Raw genomic sequence first — 13,532 nt, 5'->3', positions numbered from 1 at the left:
GCCCCCACCGGTCAGTCGGTGTCTGCGCGCGTGAGCAGCAGGCCGCCCTGGTTGTGCACGGCGGGCGCGCGCTCCCTCCCCTCTCGAGGCCGTCGCCGATAGTCCAGGACGCCGACGTGGCGGAGGGCCATGGTCGTGGTGCCCGTGTGGAGCAGCTGGCCGGCCTGGCGCAGGCCGTGGCCCCTCTGACTCTGCGGACCCATGGGCAGGTACGTCGCGGGGCCGCGGGCCGCGCGTGGACACGCCATGGCCACGGCCCTCAAGTCTCACTTCGGGGACTGCGAGCGGAGGTGCCTGGCGTGGCGAGTAAGGGTACGGTGCGCCAGGTCAGTACATCGAGGCGATGAGTAGAGGGGGTGGGGGCGGGGCGTGTGTCTTACATAACTAGACCTCTCCTTGACGAGAAACGGTACGGTTCCATCACCAGCAGGACGAAAATAATTATCGGCTGCAAATACACCCCAGTCAACACATTTAAAAGAAAGTTCGGTGTTTGCATTACTGTTTGCAATAATTTCTGAGTGTTTGACCGCCTGACGACCTGAAACAAATGTTTGGCTTAGACCAAGAAGGGCGCACAAGGCGGGCAGCTGATGCCGAGCACGGATAAAGCCCACACGCGATAAAACCCGATATTCTTATGGTTATTTTGGGTCTTGAAAACACACACATGAATAGGTTTGGCACAGTCTGTGTGATGCAGTTGCAAGTGCTGCGCATTAATTGATGCCCCCAGTTTGAGCCGTACATCGCAGGCGAGCAGTACGCAGGCAGAGGCTGTGGGGTGCCCTCCTCCCCCCCCCCCTCCCCCCCCCTCTCTCTGCTCTCTCTCTCTCTCTCTCTCCCCCCCCCCTCCCCTGTCCTTTCCATAGGTTACCCATCCAGCCGCTGGAGGGCGCTCCCTGGCGTGCCGCAGTAGGCAGGCATCACCATCCATCAGACCTGCCTAGTCTGTCCGTCTCTTTCTCTCTCTCTCCCTCTCTCTCTCTCCCTCTCTCTCCCTCCCCCTCTCACTTTCTCTCGTGGTTCCACTCTTCCCGATGAAGCCCGTCCCTCCTTCCTCACCCCATAGGCAAACACCGGATATCCTCCACGGGGGAGGCGATGGAGGGAGGGAGAGGGGGAGGGTGAAGGAGGGAGGGAGGAGGGAAGGGGAGGAGGGCGTCGTTTGCCGCTCTCTATTCAAATTCACCGCACCACCCTATTTATTCTGCCCTACGACACTGCCAAATACAGCTGAGCACAATGTTTCGTGTTTCGTTCGCAGGTGGTTCCAGACGTCACCTTCCGCCTGCCCTGAAACGAAGAATAGCCATGGAGCTGACTTCACCCGGGAGAGGGATACCGGCTCGGGTAAGACCTAAGAAGCAATGTTGGAAATTTCGAATTTGAGTCTTCAGCTGTTTTGACGCGCTTTCGAACCTGACTGCTGGTTGGTTGTGAGCCAATAACAAGTTCGCCGCTGTTGTGCCGGGCCGCAGACTACTGCACCGGCAGGTCCGTCCAGAGCTCGGCGGCGTCCTCGGCGGCCGGCCCCACGCTCGACCACCTGGTGGACATCGCCATCAGGAACGAGCCCCGGGAGCGCGAGCGCGACGAGCTGGAGCGTCACGTGGACACGTTCAGCGACGAGCTGGAGCTGGTCGAGCCGACCACGGTGCTGGGGCGCCTCCGGCAGTCCGTGCGCAACGGAGGCGTGCTGCACCCGCAGAGTGAGTAGCGAGCGGAGCACCACCGCTAGCACGCCACTACTAGCACACTACTTCTGTTATCGGCTCTCCAATGAGCACACTACTGCACTTTAGTCGCCAGCTTTCTAGTGAGCGCATGTCTGAGCGCCCTTTTACCCCCTCAGGCTACTGGCACCTGGCCTGGCTGCTCCTGGTGACGGCCGGCTTCGCCTACAACTGCGTCACCATCCCCCTCCGCTCCACCTTCCCCTACCAGACGCCCGACAACTGGTCCACCTGGTTCATCTTCGACCTCGCCTGCGACGTGGTGTACTTCCTCGACCTGGTGCTCGTCAAGCCACACGTCATCTTCGTGTACGACGGCTTCTGGGTGCGCGAGAAGAGCCTCACCAGGAAGCACTACTTCGCCAAGTGGCAGTTCAAGGTGAGCGAAGCGACGTGTTAGGGATCGTCCAGAGAGAATACGTCAGTTTTACCTCAGATCCATTCGGTAAATGACGAGAGCTCGGCGCCTGCGAAACTCTGGATAGGCCACCCCCCAGTACACGTATGCATTGCGGACAAGATGTTGCCTACCTACCAGGCGCTATGAGGCAGGGCGGGCCGGCCCGCAACGGCCAATGACGGACGAACTTTCGGAATGATGATCTCTAATCGAAACGAAGAGGCAGAGTACTCGAACGTGCTTAAACTGTAGCACAACCGAGGGGAAACGACTGTTAATCGTGGTGTCAGCCGGATTACGGATTACCCGGATTACCTCTGGAGTATCCTCCGGATTATGTTATGCTTTTTCTCTAGGATTATCCCTGATTACCCTAAAATTGCAACGGATTACCCTAAAATTTCCCCGGATTAGCCCGGATTTTTTCGAATTTTCTCGGATTACTCCTGCCGGATTACCTACCGGCTGTCAGCCGGATTACCTTCGTCGTTCCCCCCTCGAGCACTACACAACTTGCTCTGCCGCAGATGGACATCCTGTCGCTGATGCCCCTCGACCTGCTGTACCTCAAGTACGGCACGGAGCTGGTGCTGCTGCGGGTGCCTCGCATACTGAAGGTAAGGTGGGAGAAGTGGAGGTGGTGCTGCAGAGGAGAGGTACTTGTAGCTCCGGCGGAGACAACCATCCTCAACCTTCCTTCTGCCCTCCAGATGCAGACGTTCTGGGAGCTGTTCGACCACCTGGACAGCATGCTCATGTCGCCGTACCTGGTGCGGGTGGCGCGCACGCTCTGCTACATGATGTTCCTCGTGCACCTCAACGCCTGCGGCTACTACGCGTTCTCGGCCAGGGAGGGCCTGGGCACCAACAACTGGACCTACAAGGGCGGCGACGGCCACAACGCGTGAGTAGAGCGTGAAGCGAGCAACGCGTACAAGTAGAATTCGTTCACACACTTAACTGTAAACTGGAAATCCAAGACTGTACGAATGTCGGTGAGAACAAAATTCACACACTTCCAGGGATGCAACAAAATATTCACAATCACAATCTTGTAGGTGAGCGAAAAGAGTTTTTATACACTTGAAAGGTAGCAATTTACCTGTGTCCAACTGTGGGCATTGGTCATCTGCAGGTGTGTGAATTTTTCCACTCACCTGCAGCCTGCATGTATGCGACATTCGTACACTTAAATGTTCAGAGCGTAGTAGGATTATGAACAGCAGGTACTAAACATGAGACCTGCAAACGAAAAAGTGAATTTCCAAGTTTGTCGAGCACGCATAAACTTTAACTACTTGTTTAAAAAATCACAAACGATGAATGTAAACTGTAAAAAATCAACTGTCGGCCATAAGGAACAACATGTCTGCACACGAGCAAGTGTGTGCCTACCAGGCCGACTGTTACAAGTGTGTGCCTGCCATGGTCGACTGTTGTAAGTGTGTGTTTCGCAGGCCTGCCTGCAGGCATGTGTGTTCCTTATGTGTACATGGTCGACAGTTGGCATTACAGTGTAACATCGCGATCAAAAAGACTTTCTCTGCATTTGGTTGACGCCGTTTTCTCTCAACTGCCGTTGTCCACAGGTACATCCGCTGCTTTTACTTCGCCACCAAGACGGCGACCTCGGTGGGCAAGAACCCCCGGCCCGAGACGGAGGGCGAGTACCTGTTCATGACGTGCTCGTGGCTCATGGGGGTGTTCGTGTTCGCGCTGCTCATCGGCCAGATCCGGGACATCGTGGCGACGGCGTCCCGGACGCGCAACGAGCACCGCAAGCGGCTGGACGAGACGCTGGAGCACATGCGCGCGCTCAGCCTGCCCGACCACGTGCAGCGCCGCGTCCAGAGCTGGTTCACCTTCGCCGACCAGCATCAGCCCTTCGACGAGGGACGCATCCTCAACTCGCTGCCGCAGAAGCTCAAGACGGACGTGGCGCTCGACGTGCACGGCACGACGCTGGCCAAGGTGCACCTGTTCCAGAAGATCGCCGACCAGGCGCTCATCCGCGACCTGGTGCTCAAGCTGCGCTCCGTCATCTACCTGCCGGGGGACTTCATCTGCAGAAAGGTGGGGAGGGAAAAACACCAATAGTGAATTTTATTTAAATTTTGTTGAAGTCTTTTATTTTTTTGGCAACCGGATAATTTGGTTTCCTCGTCCGCGTCCGCAGAACGAGGTTGGCAAGGAGATGTACATCGTCAAGACCGGACAGGTCGAGGTGCTCGCGCCGACCAACGGCGAGGTGCTGGCCACCCTGGGCGAGGGCTCGGTGTTCGGCGAGATCAGTCTGCTGGCGCTGGCTGGGGGCAACCGGAGGACAGCGGACGTTAGGTGAGCCGGCTAGCTTTATTGCGTAAAGTGAAAAGAGTGTCCAATTGGCAGTTACAGTGAACAGTTTTAGCTAACAAGGTGGCGTTTTTGTCATGTTTTCTGATTCCAGGTCAAAAGGGTTCTCCAACCTGTTCGTTTTGAGCAAAAGCGACCTACACGACACCCTTGTCTACTACCCGGACGCGCAGAAGGTGCTCAAGCAGAAGGCCGAGTGAGTTCCTCACTAAGCGCTTTAGTGCAGCGGCCCTCGGCTCAGCATGCCTTGTAAACACTTTACAACTCGTTCTGCAGGGTGCTCATGCAGGAGAACGCGGACCGCGAGCGACGGGAGAACCGACTGCAGCGGGGGTCGTCGCCGTCCTCGCAGGAGGAGGACGAGCCCTCGGAGGAGAGCGGCAGCGAGGTCCTGGAGGAGACCGCCACGGACGACAGCCCCGCGGACCCTGGAGAGGAGGACCGTCCCCGGAGGCACCCCGTCGTCACGATAAAGTAGGCCTAAGGGAGGGGTGCGCGATATCTCGATTTTGATGAGATACCATATTTAAATTCGAAGGTCTCAATCAATATACTCCCGAAATAGACTTGAACGTTGCAAAAGCCTCGGCCGATATCGTGAGTTGTTTTATTGTTTGCTGTCGGTCAACCTCGCTCACCCGGCCTGCTCTGTCCGACAGGGTGCACGAGGTGTCGCCGCCGTCGACCTCCGTCGACGAGGATCAAGAACCCGAACCTGCCGGCGCGGCGCTCGAGGTCGCCGTCGACCCCGCGCCTCAACCACCCGAGTCGCCAGGCCCGCCACCGGGGCCCGCGTCGACACCGAGCTCGTCGCCAGGAACGCCAGATCACACCCAGAGCGGCTTGCAGGCAGGCCTCCTGACGCCCGGGGACTCGGACCTCACCAGCGTCACCTGCACGACGGTGTCGTCGCGGAGCTCTGGTAAGTGTCCAGTCGGAGTCTAGCCGACCGGGTTTCAACGATTTCCACACATGATCTTGTCGGATCTTGTACACCCAGCAGGGAAATAGTTACCTCCGGCAGTTTCTGATTTACTCATTTCCCTGGCGCAGCGTCCCGGTTCTCGCCCCGCAGCAGCTGCACCTGCACCTGCTCGTGCACCTGCTCCTGCAGCTGCAGCAGCTACAGCTGCAACCTTGCGGACCCGAGGTCGTCGGTGGATACGGGTGTGGCCGTGGCCTCCTCGCTGTGGGGAGACGACCGGGAGGATGGCGACGACGATGATGATGCCGGCGAGGGCGAAGGCGACGGCGACAGCGACACGCTGAGCGGCCTGAGCTCCACGTCGCTCTTCTCCCCGTTGGTGTCGCCCGTCCTCGGACCTCAGCCGCCGCATCTCGCCGCCGCGGCCCCCGTCACCCTCCAGCACCGGCGACGGGTGTCGGCCCCTTCGCCCTCCACCACCACGCTCGCCTTCGATGTCGCAGGTATTTAACAATCCCACCAACAAATGTGAATCATCGACGATACATCGATGCGGTGACCGATGCTGGGAAACTGTTTGTGGAAGTGGTTCACGAGGTTGGTATCGTCGTTCTGTCTCAGATGGGCCGCGGCTCGCACGGTTGTCGCTGTCCGGGCCAGCCGGGAGAGGTCGCCGCACGGGACTACGCATCACGCACAGGACCCACCTGTGACCTTTCCCAGTGAGAAATCATCGAAATCGATGCGATATCGGATCGATATCGAAACGGTATCGGCTATCGGATATGAGACGAATCTAGTAGGAACCCATTTATTTTTTCTGCATGCGGTATATCGATGTCAGCGATGTCGGTCTGGTATCTCTGCGATGTCACAATTTCTCACTGGGAATTTTGGCAGGGCTGGCCTGGGTACCAGCTCTCTAGATCAGATTTGCTTTTCCGCGCAGTAACTTGAATGTAACTTTTTCGCACATTACTAAAAGAAGAGAATGAACTTTTCGCACATGTGCAAGTACGTTTTTCGGTTTTTCTAGTAGGTGGAAATACTTGTGCAACTTGGTGTACTCGACTTATGTGGATTAAGGGGTGCATCAAAACACTTACTGTTGTACCTTCAAGAAAAGTGTGGCGACTTCTGTAACGTCAATGTGCGGAGAAAGTACACAGCTAGTTAATGCGCGGAAAAGTGGAAAATTAGTTAATATATTCAAATTTGTATTTTATACCCGTAGTGGCCCGATCGTTCCTTTGAAACTTTGCCTTGGTTCTCATATATCTCAAACCCGGTGAAGAGGGATTCAGAGTTGTAGAGATTTTCTAAAAAGTCGCACAACTTTGAAAGCCTTCGTGTCCTTTGTGTCCATCTGCGGTGGGTGTTGAAAGGAACTTTTTTTTGTCTGTGTAGCATCCACCGCGAGAGCCCGATCTAACGTAAAGTTACCGGAATGAGTAGTAGTCTCTTTGTGTTCTGGTACTTACTAACTTCTATTGCTAGACCTCCCCCCCTCCCCCTCCCTACACCCACGACCATATTTCAGAAAGGGATTCTTCTCACTGCTCTCCCACGACTACCACATAGATTTACTGCCCAAGTACACACTAACCGGATTTGTATCTTTTTTCGTACGAATGAGTCAAGCCATCATATTATTTGCACAAATTTCTGCGTTGATTTGAACACTTTAGTGTGTTCATTTGCACAAAATCATGCCGAGGGGTGCCCAACTCGAAAAAATCGTGTACACCTGATTACCAAAAAGTGATGATTACCAAGGATTACCAGAGACTACCGAAGATTACCAAAGATTACCCATGATTACCAAGGGTTTCCGAAGATTACCACTGACAAAAGATTACCAGAGATTACGAAAGATTTCCATTGATTACCACAGATTACCAGTGATTTCCAAAGATTACCAGTGATTCCCAATGATTACTAGTGATTACCAAAGATGACCAGTGATTACCAAAGATTACAAGTGATTACCAAAGATTTCTAGGAATTTCCTTGCTGGATTACTTAGTGATTACCAAAGATTACCTGGTGATTACCAACGATTACCTGGTGATTACCAACGATTACCTGGTGATTACCAACGATTACCTAGTGATTACCATGGATTACCTGCGATTACCACGGATTGCCGGTGATTACCAAGGATTACCGGTGATTACCAAGGATTACCGGTGATTACCAAGGATTACCGGTGATTACCAAGGATTACCGGCGATTACTAGGGATTACCGGAGATTACCAAGGATTACCGGCGATTACCAAGGATTACCGGCGATTACCAAGGATTACCAGCGATTACCAAGGATTACTGGTGATTACCAGGGATTACCTACTCTGTGTACACCTGATTACCTCAGTTGGGCACCCCTCGAAATCATGCACTTTAGCGCACAGTTTTTACAGAACGAAACGTAAGGTTTACCTTAGCAGGATCGTTTGTATAAAAACATACAAATACTGTTCGAGTGTAACATGAAACGATCAATAGACAGTTTGTCGATATGCGTGACAATCGCTCGAGAGCTGATCAACAGTTTCTGGGGTGTCTCAAGAAAGTAAAGTGCTCCTCGTCCTGGAAAAACAAAGGTATGACAGAACGGTTTTTATTGCCTTTTCAAAGGCATTACCTATTGACACCCCTAAAAAGGGTACCAGAAAGGTGTTTAATTGAATGCCTTTGGGCATTTCTGCAACTTTGCAACGGCATTACAATTGAATATCTTTTTCAAGATTTCAAGTCCTACCTTTGTTTTTCCTGTGCGAATTGACCCTTTACTTTTAACCCTTTAAGTCATATGTCATACCCAAATGACATTCACTTTGAAAGCCCTTTTACGGCGCATTTTTCCCCGTAAATGATTTTTCGGAGCACGAACGCGTTCCTCGCCAGGCGCGCAACGATTTGAACTCCCCGCCGGAACTTCTGGCCCCACCCAGTGCTGCCTATTTCCAGCCAAAAGTCACTAAATCGCACACCGCGTGCACGAGATCAGTTTGATGCGTTTCATGGCCTGGGAAAAGATCGAAAATATGTGCATGGGACAGGAAATGAAAGTTAAGGCCTAAGGAACAAAATTGTGTTGCATACATATGTGTGTGATATGTTTGGTGGCGCCCAGGGCTCAGCTTACAATGAACGTCCTTTGTATAGGACATGTGACTTGAGGGTTCCCGAAACTGCCCAAAATTCTCAGCTTCAATTATGACCGCGTTAAGCAACATATTTAGCCAAAATAAGTGGTTGTTGTGTTTGATATCATCAAATACGATTCAGAAACTGCCCGCCGATCGCTTTTACTTCAATTGTTTCGCGGGCGTCGAACGCGTCATCGTGACTGAACGAAGGTCTGTTGGCGCCGATGCGCCGGTAAGTTAGTTGATCCTCACTACGGATCTATCCTATTTATGTCACCCCGAGTTTGTCCAAGTGATATGTACCTAAAATACTATGATATTGTGGGATCGCCCGTTCTTTTGAACCTCCGGGTGTCGTGGGAAACCGGGAAAATGAATGTACTATAGGAATGACATTGTGAGTCCCGAGTCTTGGGTTGAGCTTTCTCTGAATTCTTGTCAGAGAGGTGTTAAATCGTAGTTTTATGGTTAAAACGATTGTAGAACTGCAAAAATATGATTCCAATGCTTCTGGAAGCTCATCTCAAGGCCTAAAGTTGCATCTTTGTCCCTCTTCGTTTGTTAGGCGTTGTACAAAACTCGGAAGTGCATTGTAGACACCCTTTTGCCACCATCACCTTACTCTCGACTGCTGGTAGCCGCCCTCTCAAGGTTGTTCAATATGTCTATTTCGCTGCCGAAGTCACAATGTCCTATACAAATGACGTTCATTTTTTTTGCTATTTGTATGCGTCTGTATGGTAGTATTAGGGTGAAATCAGACTTCTACCGCTTAAACCTATTATAAGTAACAGTTAGGAATGCGCCCATGCCTATATGTACAAGGAAAATGTGAAAATGTGCCCGGCAAAGCGAAAAATATGATTTCGCTACCCCGAAGTCACAATGTCACTTACATATGACGTTCTGTTCCCAAGGCCCTGAGAGCCACATCCTTGGGCTGGCATGGATTTCCTCCGGGAACACGTCAGTTTAAAGATTATTACGATAAACTTTTCACGGTGGGCAGGGGCATCTCAAAAATACGGCTACAGGAACGGTTTATGCAAAACCCTGGCCTATTATTCATGTTTTTAGGGAGGATTTTTTTTTCACACAGGTCTATCTTTTTCAGCCAAGACACTTGGGATACAGATACACACTCACAGAAAATTTGAATTGTCTACCTCAAATATTTAAGAAATTATTTTTGACATGGTTGACCCCCTGGAGTCACATGTCCTTTATAAAAGACATACCTCTAGACGCTAAACCGGAAGTCGGATGAGGTCGGGACCACCAAAAATGGATCCGCCACCCTCAAATTAGTCAGGGCAGACTATAAAAAATAATATTTTTCCACGGGAAATTTTCTGTGACTTAAAGGGTTAAAATGTACACTGTTTGACTAATTTCATTCCCTTGGAGCGTGGTGGCCGGGTGGCGGCGGCTCCCCGGACAGCAGAGGGAGACCGATATGACTCTTTGTGCCGAGGGTCCCTCACATGACTTCGGCCGGGCGCGCGTAGCCACTGGCAGGCGACTCCCAGTCAGACAGATGTCAGAACAAAATCAGAATCAGACATCGGAAACGTGTCAATTTCAGGACCTCATTTTTATCGATCGGTTGCAAAAACCGACAAATTTCTGATATCTGATGTCGTTTTTGATATCGGTCTGACTCTTCATTTAAATGAGAATTCTCACTGGGCTGGACTCCTCTCTACATTCAACATAACAACCTACGCTCGCGCCACACCGTGCTGGGCGTGTTAATCGTGAGCGTAAGTTCCCTGTTCCAAACGGATGTTTCAGAATTTCCTGACTCATGATGAATCCTGTCCCGCTGTCGTCAAGCTGAAAGGTGAGACCTCAGACTAGACCACCTTCTTGTCCCTGACTGGCTCGGCCAAGTAGAATTTTGTTCCATTCGGCGACCTACTTGCATGCCAGTGTAAAACCAAACCACCGGGTTCAACACAAGAAATTAAGTTTGATTTTATTAGTGAAATGAGGCGTGTCAAAATTTCGTGGATTTTTTATCCATACCATCTACAATAGATTTTTCTTCACGCGCCACGTCGATTTCTAAAAAAATAAAATTGAGTTTTAACGTGTCTCCGTAATAAACGCTCGCCAAGTTTCCCGAGGCAACGCGAGCGAACGTTTGGGGACGTTGGGAAACGTCAAGCGCCCTGCGAGACCGAACGTTTCCTCCCGTCGCACCACCCGAGAAGTAATGGTTGCTTCAAAAAACGCCTCCTCAGGTAACGTTTACTGTGGGGCACCTGAGTACGCGCAGCCCCCATACCTTCTGTTTAAGTGTCTAAATATTTCCTCATTCTCAATTAACATTAATTAGTGTAGTTAATACTTACATGTGATATGTGCTTTACAAATTTGTGTATTTTTTATATTAATAACAAATTGATCAACTATTAAAAATTGTTGCAACTTTAATCACTTAACGTTTTTATTTATAATATTATTCGAAGCAATAAAAATAAATAACAACTACATCGATAACGACTTCCATTTTCTTACATTCCTTGTCAGAGAGCCCTGCTCCTCACATACGTACAATGATTTGACCGAACGAGTCATTCTAGGCAGTATCGCACATTGCTCTGAGAACTGTTTCTCACTGGGGGAGTGAAGGTGAAGTTGCGCCCCAGAGGGTTTCATCGCAAGAAAATGCCTCAAGATCACAGCACTGTCACAAAAAGAAAGTGCAGACATTCTCTGCTACAACTTTTTGTTCCTTTGTTTGTCAATTTTTTTCGAATGTATGTTCCCTATAGCGCCTTTCAGACCCTCTCGCCACGAGGGGCGAACCTATGCTGCTGAGGCTCGACGGCGGCCACCGCCTCCTTGACGGGCTCCTTGGTCTTCTCCCGGATGTCGTCGGCGGTGATGCGGTAGCCGAAGTCCGTGCCGGAGATCTGGGCGCGCACGTCAGCCGTGCCGGCGGGGTCGGGCTGAGGCCCGTCGCCCAGGGGCTCCACCTCCTCCTTGGTCACTCGGTAGCCGTTCTCGTCGGCCTCGTAGTGCACGGTGCGGCGGAAGAAGCCGTCCGAGTACGAGTAGAGCCCGGCCAGGTTCAGGCCGTCGCGCGTCTCCTGGCGCACCTAAACAACAAAGTCTTTGTCACGCACTTGGACTTGGGAACGTCATGTATACCGACGACACTCTTGTCAGGCCTTCCCTACGCAAGTGCGTGAATGTTGCACATTTGTAGGTGTGTAAACGACATTTGTACACGTGGAAGCACAAAAGTGTGAATTTTAAAGAAAAAATCACACTCTCACTCTTCCAAGTACACGAATGGGAATTCACACATCTGTAAGTCTGCGACATTCACACACTTTGTGTTTCCAGTGTGGCCGCACAAATTCCGAAGGCGCTCTTACCTGCGCGTTGTCGGTCAGCTTGTCGTCGATGGCGGACGCGAAGGTGTAGTGGGCGTTCTCGGCCTGCTCGCGAGCCTCCTGCTCCTCGGAGAGCGACCCGGTCCGCGCGTCGTCGTCAGCCACGCGGATGGGGGTGGCCCCGAAGGCGGCGGGGGTGGCCGCCGGGGCGACGGTGGGGGCGACGGCAGCGGCGATCGGAAGGCGGCGGGAGTGCTGACGGGCGCGGCCGACCTGTGCGGGAATCCACGATTACGTAATTTAGTGTGCATTTTGCAAACAGCTAGTGTTGCGTGGGCGCAGTACCCCACACCAGCACACCCACCTGCTGCTCGGGCTCCTCCTGGTGACGGGCGCGTCCGCGGTGCACCTTGTGGGCGGCGGCGCGGGCGGCGGGGGCCGGGGTGTTGACGGGGACGACGTCGAACAGGCCGCTGGCGGGGTCCTCGGGCTGCGCCTGGAACTGCGGGGCGACCTGCTGCTGCTGCGGCTGCTGCTGCTGGAAGTTGTCCTGGGTGCGCAGGTTCTCCTGCCGGACTTGCTGACTCTGCAGGGCGCGGGTGTTCTGTTGCTCGAACAGCTGCTGCTGCTGCTGTTGTTGCTGCTGCTGCAGCTGCAGCTGGTGCTGCTGCTGCTGCTGTTGCTGCTGGAGGTTGTCCTGGAAGCGCAGGTTCTCCTGCCGACTCCTCTGGCTCTTGAGGATGCTTCTGTTCTGCTGGTCAAACTGCTCGGCGCTCTGCGCCTGCTGAAGCCTCAGGCTGTCGACCTGCGCCTGCTGCGCCTGCTGGATGCGCAGGTTCTCCTGGTCAAACCTCAGGTTCTCCTGCTCCTCCTGTGCGGATGCACGAGTGGGGACCTGCAGAGAACCATTCAAAAAATGCATTCACTCGTCTGCTGGGGAGGGATTTCAATTCATCCCCGACACTCTCATCTACACCTCCCCCCCCCCCAACCTCCTAGATGATTTTTACTGCTGATTTTTTTTTTCAGAAAAGCAATGCCCGCGTCTGATAGAGAAGAGAAGGAAGTTCAAGGTTTTCGTACGAGATGACGTTCGTGCGCGCTCGTGCCGCTGTATGCTCAGCTGTGACAGAGCTCCGACTAGAAATTTATGGTAGGCCCAGATTGGCCCAACAGCAGAGCGCATGCCTATTTCGTACTCTTTTTAGTCTAAGAAAATACTTCAGGCTTTCTGCAACTCATTTAAGTGCACAAACAAAGTCAACGGTTTTAACTTTAAAATAAACATGAACAAAACCGGACAAAACCCACCGAAAACGCGATACCTGCCGGAATTGAAAGTACCCGTGTGTATAAGCAGTATAAAGGGCTACCCAACACCACCGCGTTGCTGCAGTGTCGCAGCCCCTGACACGACACACAAGTGAAGCGAGCCGAAAGCAACTTTTCTTTGGGGTCATCTTGCCAGGTTTTTCATGCAATAATTCTGTGAGGGTAGGCAGGCAGCTGTAACTCTCACCGGGTTGACCTTGGAGAACGGGATGGTCTGGCTGGGAGCGCCCTCGGCGGGGCGGCGGACGAAGGTCTGTGCGTCATGCTGCTCGATGGGGCGGGGCAGG

At 52.5% G+C, this 13,532-nt stretch overlaps 2 protein-coding genes across 3 annotated transcripts; one reads left to right on the top strand and one right to left on the bottom strand.

Moving 5' to 3' along the window:
• Window positions 1–6,873, top strand: LOC113214968 (cyclic nucleotide-gated cation channel beta-3). Of its 2 annotated transcripts, none has more exons than XM_026434500.2 (13): window positions 1–326; window positions 1,268–1,353; window positions 1,482–1,712; window positions 1,856–2,115; window positions 2,664–2,753; window positions 2,847–3,040; window positions 3,726–4,209; window positions 4,313–4,473; window positions 4,583–4,684; window positions 4,765–4,962; window positions 5,148–5,410; window positions 5,542–5,916; window positions 6,035–6,873. In XM_026434500.2, exons 1-13 carry the CDS (start codon window positions 202–204, stop codon window positions 6,124–6,126), a joined length of 2,661 nt encoding a protein of 886 aa, XP_026290285.1. In that variant the 5' UTR covers window positions 1–201; the 3' UTR covers window positions 6,127–6,873. The 2 variants fall into 2 exon arrangements, with proteins under 2 accessions (XP_026290285.1, XP_026290286.1); XM_026434501.2 differs by having other exon boundaries at window positions 2–209.
• A 3,984-nt stretch (window positions 6,874–10,857) lies between these two features.
• On the bottom strand, window positions 10,858–13,528 carry LOC113214967 (glutactin; the record flags this gene model as incomplete). The annotated part of the gene is made up of 4 exons (XM_052274553.1): window positions 10,858–11,673; window positions 11,956–12,186; window positions 12,278–12,808; window positions 13,433–13,528. Coding segments are annotated over 4 exons (1,179 nt in total), but the record flags the coding sequence as incomplete, so codon positions are not given.
• Between the last annotated feature and the right edge of the window lie 4 nt (window positions 13,529–13,532).

Source organism: Frankliniella occidentalis, unplaced genomic scaffold (assembly GCF_000697945.3).
Source record: "Frankliniella occidentalis isolate FOCC.00 unplaced genomic scaffold, Focc_3.1 Scaffold407, whole genome shotgun sequence".
Classification (NCBI taxonomy): domain Eukaryota; kingdom Metazoa; phylum Arthropoda; class Insecta; order Thysanoptera; family Thripidae; genus Frankliniella; species Frankliniella occidentalis.
This window is presented reverse-complemented; position numbering and strand designations above follow the sequence as displayed.